Here is a 20,637-nt window from a genome sequence, read left to right as displayed (position 1 = left end):
TGTAGCAGCATGTACATTTTTTGTAGTTTGAACTAAATTGTAAAATAACATAACATTTACACACTATTAAATAGTAATCTAACAATGTATCTTATTTAGTATGATGGTCACATGTTTTGTCAGATACATGTAGTGGAGTAAAAAGTATTATATGTACTTGCAGTTAATTATAAAGCTAGCCTAAAAATGAGTACAAGTAGCTCCACAATGCACTGAAGTGCAGTGCTTGAGTAAATGCATTTCCCTTCCCATCCAGTTGCAGTTATATTCTGCAACTGGATGGGAGTGTTTTTAACAATAAATAATTAAAATGCCTTTTATTTTGAAATCTCTGGTGTCGCTTAGCTTTGTTGGACTCACAGGGATAATGTTTCTGTTTGAATCTATAAACCCTAATGGGATGCAATGTCCTCACTGCCCTTTTCCTTGTCTGTGTGTTCAGAACATGCTGTCGGAGAAGGTTGACCAGATGATGGAGTGGTCCTCTCGGCGTTCGGTCGTCCGGATGAACGGGGACAAATTCCGCCGCTTCGTGAAGGCCCCGCCCAGGAACTACTCTGTCATCGTCATGTTTACTGCCCTGCAGCCCCAGAGGCAGTGTTCTGTCTGCAGGTATGCACACACACACACACACACACACACACACACACACACACACACACACACACACACACACACGCAAACAGACACACTCAAGGCCGATGCACCTTGTGCAGACCATAATCTGCATGGCTCCTAACTTTCACACGAGCACACAAGCACAAAATGTCACAGAGCTCATCTGATATTTCATGTACCCTTCTTCCACATACACAGACTTATACAACTCTGGAAACGCAGCAAACAGCATTACATAACAAAAACCCGTCGGTCATGTTGACATTTGGATCAAAGGGACTCCAGCCGGCTGTATAACCAAAGGGAATGAATAAATTCATCAGAACAAGGCCAACAAGACCTACTTACCTGGTTGCAAACTCAGTGCAATTAATGCATGAGGAGACTTTTCAAAAATCCCAAAAGCCAACTTTAAATTGGAGTTTTTTTATTAACAAAACCAGACTTGCATCAAGTTTGCAGCAGAATTGCGAGGGGGCAGGGTCAGGCACTGCCCTAAAATGTTGTTACAAGATGAGAGGTTTAGTGTTTAAATGAATTCCAAATTGAACCAACTTCAACTCCCTGACAATCCCAGTGTATCAGGACCACGGACAGCTCTGCACACAACACTGGATTTCTGAAAGCGAGCTGACTCTGTCCGTGGTCCTGAAAGCTACTTCGGATAGAACAGTCATGAGGACCAGTTCATGGTATATAGAGGTTTTTCTAAGATCATCATGTCTCAAATTCTGGTCTCTGGTCTAAATGAAGACTACAGCAGTAAACACAGGAGTAAATATTAAATTGTTATTCAGATATACTCATGGATTTACTGTAGACATTGTTGTATATGAAAATATGCACACTACACTCTACCTCATACAGGGATACAAATGTACAGAACTCTTATTTAAATGACACACAGCATGCACACAGATTTTGTAAAGCTTTTCTCAAAGTAATGTGAATTGCAGTCAGCGTTTCTTCTTTGCTTTGATTGTTTTTCATTGCATTTTTACTGTTGATATCTATTTTGCGTTCATATTTCTGCCTTCGTAAAGTGCTTTGTTATTGTGAATGGACGGAGTATCAACTAAAGGCGGTGGGTGGTCTGAAGTGATTTGTTGTATTTCCCCACAAATCACTTCTCTCTTTTATTGTTATTATTATTACTCTGTGTTCTTTTTTTATTAAATCAGGTTTCAGTTGTTTATTCCTGTATCAAAAAATGGAAACCAGGCTTGCTAATGGATGTTCATCACATTTGTATGGACTGCTTGATGTTGCATGGTAAATCCGGAGCACCTTTTGTCTGTGGTAGACACCAAGTAGTTGACCCATGTCCTGATGTCAGAGGTGACATCCAGCTAGTTGATGAAATCAACATCGACCTTCTCCATCCTGACCCCTCGAATCAGCCCCACTGCTACTTCATCAGCCACATGATTACATAAGTTATTACTCATGTAAAGAATTTGGTGGTCAAGGTCACGGTGACCTCACAAAACATGTTTTTGGCCATAACTCAAGACTTGATATGTTAATTTTGAACATTTCACACAAATGTCCAATCAAATGAAGTGATAAAGTGATTACTTTTTGGACAGAGATGGACTTAATTAATTTAATATTTATTCATATCAAATTTCCAGAATCATTCATTAATGTCAACTTTAGAAAAAGGGAGCAAATGGAAGGGTTAGAGTACAGGATGGATGTAAGATGACCTGAGTTTTCATCAGACCCCCATCACTCTTCAGCTTTGTCCCAGTTTCAAAATACATACACATATACAATACATTCTAACTCTGCAATTTATAAGCACATCAACGATGGCCAATATTTTCACACAATGCAACATTCAGAGACGTTCAGAGACTCATAGAGTCAGACTTAACCCTTATCTAATAAAAGGTTTATATAAGGTTAATATAAGGAGGTTTATGCTGGATGAAACTCAGAAAACAGGCTTCTCTTTAACCGGTTAGGTGGCTTCTCTACATATTGCTTCATTTTGGTTTCTAGGTTACTTTTAGCAGGTTTCTGTCCGGCCAAAATGTTTTGTCTAGCGTGATGCCGGATCATTGTTGCTAAGAGGCTGCTAACGAGTACATAACAGTTACTGCAGCTTTATGGGATAGGAACCTAGGTAAAGAACCCTAGGTTCCTTGGCTGTCTTTACCGGAGTGTGCTCTCTCTCTTTATTTATTTTTTAAAGGCAAGTAAAAGGGAGCACTCTTGACTTCTCCTCCTTTTGCTTGTTAAATTATTCACTTTTTTGAAATATATATTTCACTGTGTCACTTTCACTGTAGGAGAAAGAGTGTTTTCACCCCTCCGTTCTGATTTGTTTTGTCAGATAGACATTAACATCAGGCATGGTGTGACAGATAGGAGACTGTTGTTGGACTTCAATGGTTGACTCTTATGCTAACATAGATAAGATGGGACACACATTAACAAGCTGAAAACGTTCAACCCCACATTGTCTTTAAAGGCATTTTCCCATTAAACACAAACCTGATGATCAGCTAAAGTTGGGGATCACGTAGTCGCGTTGAGCTAATTTGCATGTATGAATGAATAGTGTAATGTTTAAAGTTACACATCTTTTATGCCCTTTGAATAATCAGATACTGTTAAATAAAAGAAAATACAACCCAATAATGTTTTTCCTCTGCTGTAAAACACCCAGGTATACATAATTGAAGTGTTTGATGCTGAAAGATGCACACAACTTAACATCTTACATTCACACAATGTATATATAAATATATATATATTTTTTTTTTTTTTTTATTTTTTTTATTTTGCTTTATTTATTTATATCTTTTTTTACAATATGATGACATTTCTTAATAAAAAGGAAAAACTCCTGTAACCTAAAAAAACCTCTTTCATCATTGGCACAGTTGTCAGAAGGTAAATAAATAACAAATAAATAAATAACACGGACTCTTAGGACAGTTAAAACCATATCTCAGTGACAAGTTGACAACTCCAGCAAATTGGTGTTCACAGATTAGATAGAGAAGAGAGATGAGCCCCACCGTACAGCCTGCTGGCCTGATTTTCAACTTCATCTCCACCGACTCTTTGAAACGTTAGACACTTCAAAGAGACGTAACATTAACCGCAGAGATATCAACGTAACGCCTCCCGCACATAACACATCGGGACAGACCATTTCCTGACTAATTAAAGCCAGCACAAGAGGCAGACGACATAAGACACTATGTCAAAATGAACTCTAGCGGATAGATAGACATAGCTAATGTCAGAGACAAGGGACAGAGAGAGAGAGAGAGAGAGATAGAAAAGGGAGAGTGCCTCTTGGCATTCTAGTGTTTATCTTGTCATGTAGGAGTAAAAGGTGATAGACTGGACTGATCATGGCTGGTAGAAGTAACGCCTTCATTAGCTGCGTTTGAACATAATAGAAATAAAATGACAAATGAGGTTCGGAGTAGAGAGGAATGAATGTATCTTCACATGTCAAGTTGACCGCTTTTGGATGAAGAGATATACACTGCCAAGTATCTAGTGTATACTTTCCGTTTCGTACTCCTTTCATCTTTTCTCATTTCTTTGTTTCTCATTGCTTCTCCCTCTCTTATAGGCAGGCGAACGAGGAGTACCAGGTCCTGGCAAACTCGTGGCGTTACTCCTCTGCCTTTTCCAACAAGCTCTTCTTCACTGTAGTGGACTACGATGAGGGAGCCGATGTTTTCCAACAGGTGTGTGGTTTTATCACTTCCAAATGTATTTACCCAAACCCACTGCAACGTGCACCTTGTATCCTTTCTATTTCACCCTCCATCCCCTCCTCATCCCTTTTTCTCCCACATAACGCCCCTCTTCTGTTCTCTAACATTATGTTGGTCCCTCATCATCGCCCAACCCATGGCTTTAATGAAACACATTCACACGGTAGTGTGGAAGCCACCGAAAACACCACTGTCCCTTGTTGCTTGTTGTTTTAAAATCTGCAGGCTTGTTATTTTTTTGGGTGGTTATATGACGAAGCTACAAGGCCGAGAAAAAAACATATTTGACACCAAAGGCTAATTACTGTCGATGTAGGATTATTTTTATCATTGGATTTACCCGAACGCTGAAGGTAATTTGCTAGCTGCAAACAATAGGTAGTAAAACTCCATATGTTGGTGCTCTGGGTGCAAAAAAGAGAACAGAAAACTCTCTGTTAAAGGTGGCTTGTCTCTTTCCCTTCACCAATCCTCTCTGCTCCTTCGCACTGTGGTCAGCTAGTGTCGGACAAAGACAGTTTGCCTCCACATATGTCCGAGTGTCCTTTCCTTTCTATATTCCCATTAGCTTATTTCTGTTGCTTTACGAGTTCACCAACAGTTTAGCTTCTAACCTTACAGAAAACCTTGTAGGAAAAGGCAAAAAGTACAAACGCACGCACAAAACACACAGTAAGACACAATGACACACAACATCCGGCAAAGGCAGAACAGCACACAAGGACACATACACAAAGGGCAGGTACAAACAAGAACATAAATACTCTGACTGAGTATTTTTACACACTGAAATAGCACGGTGTGATGTGGACACACACACACACACATGGGAACACCTATATAGAAGGACAAACAAGCCAGCATAAAAGCAAAAAGCTAATTAAATGCTTAGAAACGCATACAAACAACTCACAATATACACACCACCCTCAGGCAGAGGCATTGAAGAGTCATGTATGTTATAAAGGGAGCTGCTTCCATTCAACACACACAAGGAAATATCACATCAAGTTCTGTTGGGCTTTTTCACCTTTTCTTTTGACTTTTGTGTATGTGAAGTCAAACACTCCATAAGTCATAATACTGAGTGTAATGGTTTGAAAGCATTGGTCCAAAAGTTCAAATCTGGTTCATCTATTGATATTATCTTCTTATTTAGTATCTAGCTGGGTAGAAGGACACCCATACTTATTTTTGTATTTTTCCAGCTTATTATCTAAAGTAGTTTTGTTCTACTTTACCATGAACTATAACTTATTATTTAACTGTTAATTGTATTGGACTGTAGATGTGGTCCACTATGAAAAACTGATGAATTAAAACCCATTTAAACAGTGTTAAGTATCCTGAAAATAGCGTTTCATTTTTTAACTTTCAATCCAATGACGGACTTCTAAGGGTGGAAAAGCGGACACAGATTACAGCCTCCGCTGTGCAGTGACGCTGTTGGTCTACAGGAGATCTTGACAGGAAGACAGAGAGGTTTTCACTTTGCCCCTGTGGATATACAATCATTTGTGTAGTGTTCTAGCTGTGAAACCAAAAATGGAGACAATAGCTGGGCTCTCCCACAAACGGGAGGGACAAAAATAAATGCTTCACTTAAAATCACTCTTTGTCTTTGTAATGTGTTATCAAAGTATTATTCACTTAAGAGGTATTTTTGTAACTACAAAACTTTGTTCCTTAGTGTTTTTCTCTGGTGTTGCTTCTATGATATCAGAAATGTGAGATAAGTTTAAACAAATCTTCAACACCAGCAAATGGCTGCTGTCTGCAAGCATTTCTTTCTAGATACAGAAAAAGATACAAAATACAGAGGTAAATTCCCAGTTGTCCTTTTTTATCCTACACTTTATTCTCTTAGAACTTTAAATAGCTGTGCTTGGTTCGAAATAGCAACGTTTCTGCTTCTTTTACTTTGATCCTGATTAACTTTAGACCAATAAATCCTGTGAAGGCAGCATTAACACCCGGTACCACATGGTCTTTTAAACATATTTGTCTTTTCTTCCTACTTGCTATATTGCTAGACATTTTTTCTTTCTCCTTTTTATTGATTGTTTTGTTACTTATTGCCCTCTAACTTTCTTGCAACTCCTTAAGTACTTTTTTTTCAGGCTTTTTCTTTTCACAATTCTGTCCACTTCTGTTCTTGCCATGAGAAGAAAAATAGTTTAACTGAAAGTTAATTCGATTCCTATCCTCTTTCTGTTTTCTCTTAGTGTTTGCATGTGTGCTGCCATGAATGCACACTTTTGTATTTGTATTCATGGGCATTTATATATGTATGTTTACATGCTCTAACATTTATATGCTTATTTTTTGTCACCACTCTTGTGCAAAGCCTTTTGATATTGAGTATTTGCCCAACGTACAGTCGGGACCCAATACTTATATTTTCCTACAAAGAAAACTGCATTGCACAATTATAAAGCCGGTCAGACATTGGTAAGTTGTTTTAAACAACTGCAAAACTCTGCATAATTAAAACATCTTTTGCAGCACATTATAATTCATATATATTTGTGCATCGCACATCTTTAGTTATAGATGCCTCTTTGTGCAGCACTCACTAACAAAGCTGTGTGTGTGTTTGTGTTTGGTCTAGATTTGTAATTGCACACTGCTGGAATGCATACTGTTTCCACATTTATGTCACAACTGTGATATACTTTCATTTATTGGATTGTTAGCTGGCTACTGAATATTCGAAGAAGTTATGAAAAAATGCAAATATGACTGTGTTAGCCGGGCTGCAAGATAATTACATTATTCCAAGCGCAATAAAATAATAAATACATTCTTTCTAGTATGAAACAGTTGTTTAATGCACTGATTGAAATGTAAACAAATAATCTTGATGAAATTGAAATTCTTACATAGAGGCACTACTTACATAAATACATTGCAAGCCCATAGAATATCAGCCATTCTTAACTGAAAGAAATGTTCAGCCATACACCTTCTTATGTTTAAAAAGCAAGTATGACAGCTAATATTTGGAGTAAATCAAAGAACTTGATAAAAAAAAAAAGGCCTCGGCCAAAGAGTGATTACCCAAGGATGCAAAACTTTGAGACATATGATGCTAATCAGTCAGAGGTGAACCTATGATACTAGCCTCGACATCAATCGGTTGATTAAGATATAATCAGCGATGGTGTATCTTTATCTTTGCATGATATGCTGCTTACTGTTTGACAATTCAGAGATGACATTGAGTTGACATGCCCCGCCCTCATTTTCCTCTTTCTCTCTAGTTGAACATGAACAGCGCTCCGACCTTCATGCATTTCCCGGCCAAGGGAAAGCCCAGGAGAGCCGATACGTTTGACCTGCAAAGGATCGGCTTTGCCTCAGAGCAGCTGGCCAAGTGGATCGCGGACCGCACAGATGTTCAGGTACCACGCACACATCCACACCTGCACATCTGCAAGAAATGTGCCCTCATTTGCTAAAGCGTGTACGGTCGGAACACACAAACCCCAAACAAGTTCAGGTGTGCATATTGTTTGGAGCTATTGCCGATCTCAAAAATATTCCTGAAATTGTTCCCCAATGAAAAACGAGGTTAAACATTAACCATGGCCCGATGGCCTCAAAAGTAACTCTGTGGCAGCCAAACATCCCCTGTAGGTGGCCACCAAGTTTTATCAGTTCTTTCTTGAGAATGACACTCCGACTCCGTCTGTTTTTTTTCTTCTTAGTTAGCTGTTAAGCTGTGTGTAGGTGTATAATCAATATGTATGTGTACTGTATGTCCAGATGTATCTGGGCATGTATATTCATCTACATCTATATAATTATTATTATTAATATGTGTGCTCTTTTGGGTCTGTCATATTATTGTTACATCTTTCTGACCAGTCCTCATACATATAGTGTTTTGCTTTATTACTTTTATTCACTGCTGTAATGCTAATTATCTATATTTCTTCTGCTAAAATAGTACTACAAGTTTTAGCACAAAAAGAAAGAAATAACATCCCCAGGGTTTCCCTTAGTGTATATCAATACTGGCGACCTGCTGGTCCTCACTTAACACCCACGCCAGGCCTTAGTATTAGGGATATAAATATAAATATGTCTATATATTTTCAAGATCTTTTTTCTACAAGTAGCCAACTTATTCAAGGAATAACTATATTCAATAGCTGAGCTCTAAAAGGAAAACTCAACAAATAAGAAAATGCCAGTGTTGTGTTTTGTTGTGCAGTAGCACATTGTAAGCCGTTGATCTTGCATTTATATGTACACTGCTTATACAAATCACTTATAATATTGATCCTTCACAGTAACCTTGAGTTTAGCTTTTGATAAAAAAAAAAATAAAAAACATTAAATTAATACAAAAATTCTAAAAATAGAAAAAAGTCATGTGACGGTTTTGCTTCGCCTTTGCACCTCAAATGAACTGCATCAGATTCTGCTCGGAGGTGGTTAGAGACCCACCTTTTTAAGGTGGTTTAGGCAGGGTTGATTAGTCCATAACACCGTTTGATGGACAGCTTCCATACAGCCCTTAAAGGTAACTCCACCAAGTTTAGAGATCAAAGTCTGTTTACAGGCCTTGGGGAGTGCTGCTGCATGTTATGGGAGTCCAATGCTAAATCTGTGGAGTACTGCTTTAACAAACCGATCCAAACTGCCAAACCCATTAGAGTCCTTTTTTTTTGTACCAAACAGGTAGGTCTGAAGGAATCAGTATTCTTTTTTGAGGGCAGATACAATGTTGACCATGTCATAGGAACACTGTGTATCACAGGAGGGCGTTAGATTCTTAAGTTACTGGCACCTGAAGGATCAAACCTTCGACCGTCAGACTACAATTTCTTCTCTCCTGTAAGACTTATCAGCCAAGTACCGGCAGACAGAGTCCAGGCTTCCTGCTGGCATCCTGCTGATGGATTGGGATTCAAAAAACTGCCTTTCACTGAAGGCGATGGGGAGCACTTACACAAAGTGCTAGCTTTCAGGAACTTCAATGTGACTTAAACACGTAAATTAAGATTAGAACAGAAAAGGAGAAGAGAAGGACACATATTCAATAGACAAAATGGTCAGACTAATACCTGTGTGGGATGGAGTAACTCAAATGAAATCGGTAGGAGAAGTCAGTGTTTACATGTAATGCCTATAAGGGGTGTCGAGATTGAAAACGATTGAAATGAGCTTTCGATTTCGACCTTCGAAGTCAAAACCAGGCGATTCTCACTGTATTTTTTTCTACTTGTGGACATTAGGAAAAGAAAAACACTCAAAGACAAAACTGCATAGTTTACCGGTAGCCTATGGCTGCACTTTTCGTGACACCATGGCAACTGCCAGAGACAGAGATGACGGAGAAACAAGTCAGTTAAAAACATAACAACTTAAAGTAGATAGTGTTTTTATTGATTCATTATAAACAAGCCTTTTTTATGTTTGTATGAAATCATTTTAAATGAAGAAAAAAAAAAGGAAATATTGTGCCAATACATGTACCTTGTATAACTGGAGGAGATGTATCTTTACATATTTCCTCAGTCTCGGGCTAGGCTGCTGACTCGAAACAGTATGTGGCAGAGACTTTTACCAAATCTCTTTTTCTTTCTCCTTTTCTGCCTGAATTCTGCCGACTGAAGTTTTAATTCAATAACACTTAGCAGAAGCAGATGGTCAACACATTTTCATCTGTGAAATGATCGGTGTTGGTGACACACGTGTTCAGTCTACTGGACCATTTTACCCTTGCATCTGTTAATAGCAAACACACCATGTTGTCAGTTTGGCTTTATGGCCTCACACACACACACACACACACACACACACACACACACACACACACACACACACACACACACACACACACACACACACACACACACACACACACAGATGGACGGAATAAGAGAGTGATAAAAATACACAAAGGATGTCATATAAGGACGAGGACTATGGTTGTTTAAATCAGTAATTCTGCAGTCATTTATTTGTTTATTTTATACCTTCTTAAAATGTTTCTTCCCCTCATTTTCATTTAGTTCCCATTGTGCTTCAGCTTATCCCTGATTAAACACATTATAGTTGAAAAATAGTTTTTGGTTTTGATAAGAACTAACAAATCACTTTTTTTTAAACCGTTTATTGAAGTTATTAAGAAATGGCTGCTAGCCATACGTTCATCATGTGATTTATTGAAATGAACTTTGCTAATCATTTTTTGCCATAATGACCACTTCAGGGTTCATAACAAAACCAAATGAACATTTTTTTCATTTCTGTACTTCTACTATAAATGGGATTATAAATATATTTAAACTGTCTTTTTAAGATGTATTTTACTTAGGAGTGTGGAAATCAATTGAATAGTTCTTTCAGCCACCTTTGTATTTACAACCTAAAGATTTAATTCGGGCAGCTGTGGCTCAGTGGAGAGCAGGGTCGTCCTCCAATCAGAGGATCGGCGGTTTGATCCCTGGCTCCGGCAGTCCATGCCGGTGTGTCCTTCGGCAAGACACTTAACCCCAAATTGCTCCCGCCGGCTGTTCCTGTGGTGTGTGTGTGTATGTATGTGTATGAATGTTAGTTAGGGTTCTGATGGGCAGGTGGCACCTTGCATGGGAGCCCCTGTCATCAGTGTATGAATGGGTGTGAATGGGTGATTGATTGGTAATGTCAAAGCGCTTTGAGTGGTCGGAAGACTAGAAAAGCGCTATACAAGTACAATCAATTATTATTATTATTATTATTATTATTAATGGTACTGAATTTGCTCTTTAGTTTACAGTTATCACATTTTAACATGAAATAAAAGAGATCTTATGATTTGTTGGTGTGAATTGCATCTGAATTCCACTAAGCCAATTGTTTTTATTACAGATGAATGTCTTTTTAAGGTACTTTAGCAAGGCAAAGGTTTTTTGATTCCAAATTCAGTCTGTCAAATGTGCCTGAAAGTGAATTGATGTCTGTTCCTGTGATGCTCAATAGTTCACCTACTTTATTTTTAGAGCTTTCAACCACATAGGGGACCTTTGACTTTATTTCCTGCTTTTTCTAATAGCTCAGCTCATTTTGATAGCTCATTTAATGTCCAATAACAAGAGTTTTAACATTTAGTTACTCAGAGCCTTTGGGGGAAAAATTTCATTCATTTTTTTGCTTTGAGGCTGTACTCAAAAGTTATTTACTTATTATGCAGGCTGGGACACACTGTGACTGAAATTCAGCTTGAGACTTGAGATGTCAAGGCACGAGCTGGAATTTTTTTGGCTGTAAATTTTACACTTATTCAGTTTTTGTGGTATAAAGGGAATCTGTTGATACTGAAGACCTTCAAAACACGATCCAGTTCCACACATTCACATTGAAAATGATAAATGGAATTTCAACCTTGAACGAGTCGGCAGTTTACTATTTGTGATTTCTGAATTTATTTCACAGGTTCAAGATTTAGACCCTTCGTTGAAAACACATTTGCCTTGGCATTTTGTAAACGGCTTTGACATTAGACATTTTAAGTCATTCTTCTTTCTATGTGAGGCCAAGGTTATTGGAAAATCTGAAGCTAAACAAATAAAATAACACAAGTACAAAAATGTCTCAGTATATTTATATGTATATACAGCTCTGGAAAAAATTAAGAGACCACTTCAAAAGTATCAGTTTCTCTGCTTTTTACTATTTATTGGTATGTGTTCGACAATATGTTTATGTGTTTTTGACAATATTTTTATTTGAAATTTGGGAGAAACGTTGTCAGTAGTTTATAGAATAAAACAACAATTTTCATTTTATTCAAACACAGCTGTGTATATATATATATAAAAAAATACATAAATGCATACAAAGATTCATTGATTTTTTTCTTATTTTTATTCAGTCGTCAAGTTAAAAACATGAATGCGGGATGTTCATTTTGCAATCGTATTGACATAATCAAATATAAGTATACATTTATACAATCGGACCATGATATATACAGTAATTTAAGAAAGGAGATTGATATGCTCCTCATCTGTCTCTCTCTCTCCGTCTCCTCCAGATCCGTGTCTTCCGTCCTCCTAATTATTCAGGCACTATTGCTTTGGCTCTGCTGGTGTCACTGGTTGGAGGTCTGTTGTATCTGAGGAGGAACAACTTGGAATTCATATACAACAAGACTGGATGGGCTATGGCTGCACTGGTATGACGCACCAATACACACAAACACAAACATTGGGTTTAAGGTGGGAACCTTTTTTAATCCACCGTGAGAAGTTAAATAGTGTATATGCTCTACCAAAAATATCCACCATTACAAGCCAGGGACATACTGTAAGTCAGGCAAAACTGCTCTGGAAACCTATTGAGTGGAGTAATGTCTCCTCATTAATAGAATTTTCTGCCTTTTATAACATGACTTACATTTTTAACTCTCAGTCTTACGTTGAGAGGAATTAATATCACAAATTCATTTAAGAATCAGGTTTATGTTACTAGCTTATCAGTGCTAAATTCAAACACTCTCCTGTCTGTCTTTGTTATCTCTCTCTCTCTCTCTCTCTGACTCTCACTCGATCTCTCTCTCTCTCTCCCTGTGATAGTGTGTCGTTTTTGCGATGACATCCGGTCAGATGTGGAATCACATCCGAGGTCCTCCCTACGCCCACAAGAACCCCCAGAATGGACAAGTGGTATGAGTCACATCCGTCTATGCATTTCTTTTAGTCCTTCAACCAACCTCCCATCTTTGCTGTTCTCTTTTTAGCCCCTCCTCTATTTCCTTCTTTCCTTCCTTTCTCTCCTTGGTCGCTGTCCTCCTTTCTTTTTTCTTGCTTTCTATCATTCTTTTTTCTTCTTTACAATTGGTTTGTGTGTTTTCAACGAAAAACTTATTTGAAAGGGGTAAGATTAATCTGTTTTACAGTGTGGTGAGTGAGGCTGTATTAGATCAACGGTAGGAACATCTGTAAGGCGGTTGGCCCAGAGTAAATAAACTCTGTACCATTACCACCTGCTAACAGGTTAGTGCTGGAACAGTGTGTGTGTGTGTGTGTGTGTGTGTGTGTGTGTGTGTGTGTGTGTGTGTGTGTGTGTGTGTGTGTGTGTGTGTGTGTGTGTGTGTGTGTGTGTGTGTGTGTGTGTGTGTGCTTGTTTTACTGGACAGCTTTGAGCACTCATTGTGTGTTAATATCAACTCAGAGACATGTCTGTGTCATCTTGAAACCAAACAGAGAGGACCAGATAAAGTTTTTTTCTTTTTTTCTGTCTGTCTGTCGTTCTGTATTTTTCTCTTTCTCCTTTTCTTTTTTTCTTTCTGTCTGTCTGTCTTTCTGCCTGTTTTTCTTTCTTCTGGTCGTTTAAGTTTGCTCATAGAAAAACTGAGCAAATAAGGGAGGAGGGAGGGGAGGGGATGGGACGAGTTAGAGAAGGATAGAGGAATAGAGTAAATTAAATTTGCCATAGAGAAACGTATTTATGTTTCTCAAATATTATGTTGTCTGATCTGTGATGTGTGCCTTTGCCTACACACTCAAACATACCCTTCCACAGTGAGTGATGCATGGGTCGTAGGAAAAGTCAACTCAGCTCATGCAGAGACTGAAAAGGATTGCTATTCCCTGTAGCCAGCACAAATACACAAACACACAACAGAGTCAAAAGGAAAATCATCACAACCCTTCTCCCATCCTCTTCTCCTTACAGCATGCTCCCTCTCTCTTGTTCCGTGTACAGGTCACTCTATTTGTCAGGCTCTGTTGGCTCTCTGTCATGTTGTCTGTTTGACAACAAATAGGTTACACCCTCATCCTATGTAGCTCCCAACTGGAGCTCCTCCGCCTTCACCCCGTCTCTCTCTCCTCCCCTGTTACTTCCCTATCTCTCCACTCCCATCCCTTTGCCACCTTCTTGCTTCTGAACCACTTTTATTATGCAAAGAGAATCGTCTACAGGCGAAGAGGCTGATGTTGTTTTGATAGAAATTATGACTACTTAAATCCTAATTGATTTTAAAAATGCATGGACTTGCACACAAGAGGCATCCTTTTTTTTTGTTTTTGACCTGATCAAATCATACAATCACACAAAGAATCACACTCTTCACACTAAATCGGAGAATGTCCTGCCGTGTCCTTTTTCTATCTGCTCACCAGTTTTTCTCCCTTTTTCACCTTCCACTGCTTCCCCTTCTTCTCTATGTCTCCCTTATCCTCTCACTTTCACACCTCAGTCTATCTTCAAACCATGTTATAGTCTTCATAGGAATGAGGTGCAGTCAGCTACTTTCCTACCTGCATGCCACTTCTGTTCTCTCTTCCTCTCTTCTCCTTGGCTTTGTTCGAGCTGAGCAGAGCGATGAGAGCAGCATTAAAGCTTTTGACAAAGTGAAGTGTCGAAACAGCATTTTAGCTAAAGACAGAAAATGAATTCCCTAACTGTGGGGAGCAATAGCAATATGCATCTGATTCAAATGTAAAGGTGAGCAGGTCATAAAAGATGTATTACTGAGCATGCAGAAAACAAATTATACCACTAAGGAGTAGAAAGGATGAAGAGCTGGAGGGGCCTTTGTTTGGTCTGTTGAAGTTTGGAGACAACTAGTTTACCCAGAAAGTTAAGGTTTTATAGGTTGGGACAGAAAAGGTTGTTTCTCAAACTGGCCTTTGTCCTCTTTCAAATACTTTCCAGGAATCCTATGACTGATGGTACCCATTGTCAGGTTAACAGAGGTTATCAACTTTCCTACCAATAAGCCGCCTATATATGTTAACCACACCACGTTAAACCCACACTCCCTTTTGTCAATATACCACTGCTTATTTGAATATTTTTGTCCCGATAAAAGGCAATACAAATAAGTGGGAGATAAAATGGAAAAGCTAGTGACCCAATGACATTCCCCGAATCATAGTGTGGCGAACTGCAATAAAGCAACAAAATGGACGGTGTGGAGAATCACCATTGCAACACTATGTAGTATAAGCTTTTTGGGGACAGTGCCTGTGGAGTGGCAGACCGGGTTGGTGGTTCCCATGTTTAAAGAAGGGGACCAGAGAGCGTGCTCCAATTATCGGGGTATCACACTGCTCAGCCTCCCCGAGAAAGTTTAATCCAGGGCTTCGACCAATTGATGGACCTCGGATTCAGCAGGAGCAATGCGGATTCCGTCCTGGCCGTGGAACAGTGGACCAGCTGTTAACCTTTGCTGGTCTGTTGGACGGGTCATGGGAATTAGCCAGTCTACAAGTGTTTTGTGGACTTGGAGAAGGCCTACAACCGTGTCCCTCCGGGAGTCCTGAGGGGGGTACCGCAGGTATGCAGAGTACCTGGTTCCATGCTACGAGCCATACCGTCTTTGTATGACCAAAGTGTGAGCTTTGTCCAGATACTATAAAATCCTGTTTGTGATTCTCATGGACAGGATTTCCGAGCACTTCTCCGGTGTGTGTTGCACTCGTGTTGTCCCTTGTCACCAATCCTGTTTGTGATTCTCATGGACAGGATTTCAAGGATAAGTGCAGTAAACAAATACAAATTCAATAAGTGGGGGTAAGTGCAACAACTAATACGAGTGCAATATTGTCCGATTTGGGAACAGGAGAATTGCATACCTGCATTTTGCAGATGATGATATGGTTTTGTTGGCTTCCTCCTAACCTTACCATCAGCAGGCCCTGGGGCAGTTTGCAGCTGAGTGTGAAGAGGTTGGGATGAGAGTCACTACCTCCTAGTCTGAGGCCATGGTGGTGTAAAACAGTGGATTGCACCCTCTGGGTTTGGGGAGATTCACTGCCCCAAGCAAGGGCGTTCAAGTATCTCGGGATCTTGTTCACGAGTGAGGGTAAAATGGAGCTTGAGATGGACAGGCGGTTCGGTGCGGCGTCAACTGTGCTGTAGGGGTTGTACCCGACCATTGTGGTAATAGACCGTTGTGGTGAAGAGGGAGCTGAGCCATAAGGCGAAGCTCTCGATTTTACCAATCCATCTACGTTCCTACCCTTACCTATGGTCATGAACTTTGGGTAGTGACCGAAGAATGACACCGTGGATACAAGCGGACAAAATGAGCTTCCTTTGGAAGGTGGCTGGGCTCAGCCTCAGAGATAAGGTGAGGATCTCAGACATCCGGAGGCAGCTCGGAGTAGAGCCGCTGCTCCTTTGCGTCAAAAGGGGACAGTTGAGGTAGTTCGGGCATCTGATCAGGATGCCTCCGAGACACCTTACTTTAGAGGTGTTCCGGGCATGTCCAACTGGTAAGAGGCCCCGGGGTCGACCCATAACACGCTGGAGTGATTACATATCTCGTCTGTCCTGGGAACACCTCAGGGTTCCCCAGGAGGAGCTGGGGAGTAGGGGCGTCCCATATGCTTATTAGGTACACTTGTACAGTCTAATGCAATCCAGTACATACATACACACACCTACAAAAATGGCCAAGCTGTCGTATTGGATTACATTGGATTTTACTGCTGTACATTATGAGACCACTGAGTCTATGTGAACCTATTATAGGAAATTATAGTATGCAAAACCATTGAGGGCTGGCTTTATTATGCTATAACGTCCTGTTTAGCCCCCTACAGCCCCATCCTCCTAGGCCTTATAGCCTTACCTTAATCATTCCTCTTTAACCACACTAGGCTCATTGATAACCCCAGTGACTTACATGCTTTAACCCAACCACATTTTCTTCATCTTCTAGGCCAGATTGCTATTTTGTAGCCACTCAACCAAAGTAGCTGCGGAGATAGCCTCATTAGAGCTTGTCTAAATGGCCCTCATCTCTGTCTTATGTCCTCGCTCCCTTCACACCTTACCCACCTTTGTCTCCCCCCCCCATCCTTTAAATCCTTCTTTTTCCCTCTCCGTCATCCAATCGTGAATAGCTTAAACTGGGCAGATGATATTGAATAGATAACAACCTTATCTTTGCTGTTCTACTTCCCTCCTCTTTTCGTGTTACTGCCTCTCAATGCCCTCGCTAATCTCCCACTCTCCTCCTCTCTTTCTCTCTCCCCAGACAGTGTAATTCCTTTAAAATGATGAGCGAGCGAGGCCAGGTAGACTATATTGAAAGGATTTGTCAACTGATGAATGGCACGACGAAGCAGATGAAATTGTAGTCAGCGTCACACTGTGCAGCCAAGAAAATACTGCTCGCTCATTTTTGCTGAGACGCTTCAACACATACAAAATGGGACATAGATACAGTTGTGCTTTAAAAACCTATACACATACACACATTGGCCAAGCCTACATACACAGTAACTACATACATGCACACACAATTCAGCCAAACTCATACATATTTCAAACACAATCATCTACACAAAAAAGCAAAAGAAAGAAAGTTTTTCAGGATAAAAGTTGTCAAGTGTTATCTTGAACAAGTTATAATAATAACAAACTGTCTGCCTAAAAGGAAGGCGCTCTTAAGGAAACAAATGGTACTTCTCTTTTTTTAAAGCATTTCAGCCAGTATTTCTTTTTTAGCATTCACCATGACCAACCACTTACTTATTTCCATACTAATTGCTAATAACATTATCATATTTCCAGCTAATTTCACATCGATGGCTTTTGGCGGCTGTCCCCTTCTATATTATTGCTAATCTTTCATATTTTAAAGAAAAACAGCTGTCACTTTTATTGGTTCTCTGCAAATATTTGACTTTTGGCTTGCAGCGGGTGTCATTGTGTGGTCGATGTTGGTCTGTGTGAGTGCTGCTTTAGATATTGCTTTACATGCACACCTCTGTGTGTGTGTGTGTGTGTGTGTGTGTGTGTGTGTGTGTGTGTGTGTGTGTGTGTGTGTGTGTGTGTGTGTGTGTGTGTGTGTGTGTGTGTGTGTGTGTGTGTGTGTGTGTGTGATTTGATTGAGTGAGGGGATGCTTGTGTGTTTATCTGGGTGTTTTGAGCCGGTATGGAGAAAATTGAACAGTGTACTGAAGCAGAGAAATAAATGATCCTTTAGGCTGGATATTTGTTCACATATATTCATTCAGATTTGTGTTTGTTTATGTTATCTTAGCAGAACACTGTAATTAACAATGGTATAACCATTTAAACATACCATATATTTAACAAATATGTCTTTGGCTAGCAGATTGTTTGTTTGCAGGCTCGGTCTCTAATGGGACATGTTCTCACACACACACACACACACACACACTTTATGTAAAGGACATATTTGTACATTGACGAGACATTCCTTTTTTTGTTGAACATTTTTACTCCAAAAAGGGTTTCAAAGACTGCTTGCCATTTGTAAACAGCGCAGATTCCTTGGTCAAAGTTGACCTCGATGACCCATAACAGAGCAGCAGCAGCTCAGAAATTAATTTTGGCCCTAAACTATCCTGAGCTATAAAAAACTAACACTAATACTTAAAATTATATTATTTGACACACAAGAAGCCGGTGTTTAGATCCAAGAACTGGACTGATGTGATCCACTCCTCTGGTCAGCCAAATAGGCTGCAGCAGTCTAAACAAGTTTGAACCTACTGAAACTCTTACAAGTTTAAGTCCTGAAGAGAATGAAGCCCTTTAATTCTAGTTGCTGAAAGCAGTGGTTACAATTCAATTAAATGGGTATACTTTTAACAAGACATGCGTTACAACCTAGTATAGCTTTTTGTGTGTGTTTTCCCACCAAATAAGTTCTATATTAAAAAGCACACAGTTTTATAATGAAACTGTGCAAAATGTCCTAGCTTTACTTTCCTTGAAAAGTCTCTTGAAATGTACCTTGCCTATGCAACCCAAGGTCTAACAGAAGGACATTTGGGCAAAATCCAATTATGGATTTGTTTAATGCACCAGCTTGGGACTGTAGTCACCTGGTGATGTCGTTATATAAATCAGTGTGTTGTTTGCATAATTATGGTAAGATTTACTTTACCCTCAAAAACAAATCCACTGTTGTTCCACTTTTTTTTAAAGAAAGAAAACAGGTTTTAAATGGTTTTAAATGGTTTTAATTGACTCATGGGTAATTAAACTGAACTCTCCATGGAGTATGCAAACATTGAACTGCATAAACAGTGAGTAGATAATGAGATTTTAAAGCATCACCTGAATCCCTAAAATAGACTACCATACTTGTTCAAAAGAAGGGTTCAGTGAACCTGCCCATAGTCCCTTTGCTGTACCGGATAAATCACCCCACCATATGCTCTCAAGTCTGGTTAGTTAGACATTTAATCATTGATGTGTTGCAGCCTATTTCTCTTTTAACTCAGACATATTTAAATTCTTATATCAGATACTAGTTATCAATCGTAAATAATGAATTGCTTTTTTGTACACTGTATCATTTTCTACAACTCATTTTTCCCAACATTTTCCATTGACTTATGACTTAGCTCCATGGTGCATCAGTTTCAGTGCTGTGTGTCGTGTAAAGGTCTAATTCAGTCTAGCTGTATCATCCTGCAAACAATCATTCTCAACCTTAGTTTTCACTTTCATGCTCTTGCTCTCATTCTACACTGTAGGTATTTAGCCGGAGTACCTTGCAAGGTTCACTTCCTAGATTGCCTATCATTGTATCCAACACACACAGACATACCTATCCTTTGTTTGTATAAACGAAGAACATGTCTCCACTCCATCTCTCTTCCTCTCTGTTACTTACTCTTTCTCCTCTCTGTTCTTTCTGCTTTGTTGACTTTTCATTTATCCCTCTTCCTGTCTGAGTGCCTCCTGACCTTTACCGAACAAAACACACACACACGCACACACACACACACACACACACACACTATACCCATACACACATGATACAGGATAGAAAAGGATGAATATAGCTATTTATAAAGGTTATCTGGCCCACAGCTATTAACAGCTAACACTACAACAGTTTGGTGGTTTTAGAGCGAGCATGGTCAAGAGAAGAGAAGTATGCACAAGGTATGGTCATTGCTCATATACTTTGTGTTATCAGTGTTGACATAACTTGCCATTGATGCCAACTATTACATTTTTATTGCTACTTAACGTTCCTGTCACGTATGTTTTCCGTGACATGTAGCACACTGGGATGTGAATCATTGAGGGAGTCAATGACGGCCACTTGTAAAAGCCCGTCCTCATCCTTATTTTAATACAGTAATAAACATGTGAGATGCCTATGACCTTCCCCTGTGTGTATGCATGTGTAAATGTAAATGCATAGTGCATGCCTGCATTGGTGCAAAGACCTAATGTGCTTCAAGGTCTGACAAATGGGCTTATTTCATGCAGGTCTTATATAAACAAGGCTTTTTAATGTCAAGGTATTCAAATGAGTGCATGAACG

The 20,637-nt window shown here is 39.4% G+C and overlaps 1 protein-coding gene across 1 annotated transcript in view; it reads left to right on the top strand.

Moving 5' to 3' along the window:
- Positions 1-20,637, top strand: part of tusc3 (tumor suppressor candidate 3) — a 67,856-nt gene that overhangs the window by 26,185 nt on the left and 21,034 nt on the right. Inside the window, exons 2-6 of the mRNA XM_054603891.1 lie at positions 443-612; positions 4,220-4,337; positions 7,631-7,771; positions 12,397-12,537; positions 12,938-13,027. Of these exons, the coding sequence (XP_054459866.1) occupies positions 443-612; positions 4,220-4,337; positions 7,631-7,771; positions 12,397-12,537; positions 12,938-13,027 (660 nt within the window). The remainder of the gene's footprint in view (positions 1-442; positions 613-4,219; positions 4,338-7,630; positions 7,772-12,396; positions 12,538-12,937; positions 13,028-20,637) is intronic.

Source organism: Anoplopoma fimbria, chromosome 9 (genome assembly GCF_027596085.1).
Source record: "Anoplopoma fimbria isolate UVic2021 breed Golden Eagle Sablefish chromosome 9, Afim_UVic_2022, whole genome shotgun sequence".
Classification (NCBI taxonomy): Eukaryota; Metazoa; Chordata; class Actinopteri; order Perciformes; family Anoplopomatidae; genus Anoplopoma; species Anoplopoma fimbria.
This window is presented reverse-complemented; position numbering and strand designations above follow the sequence as displayed.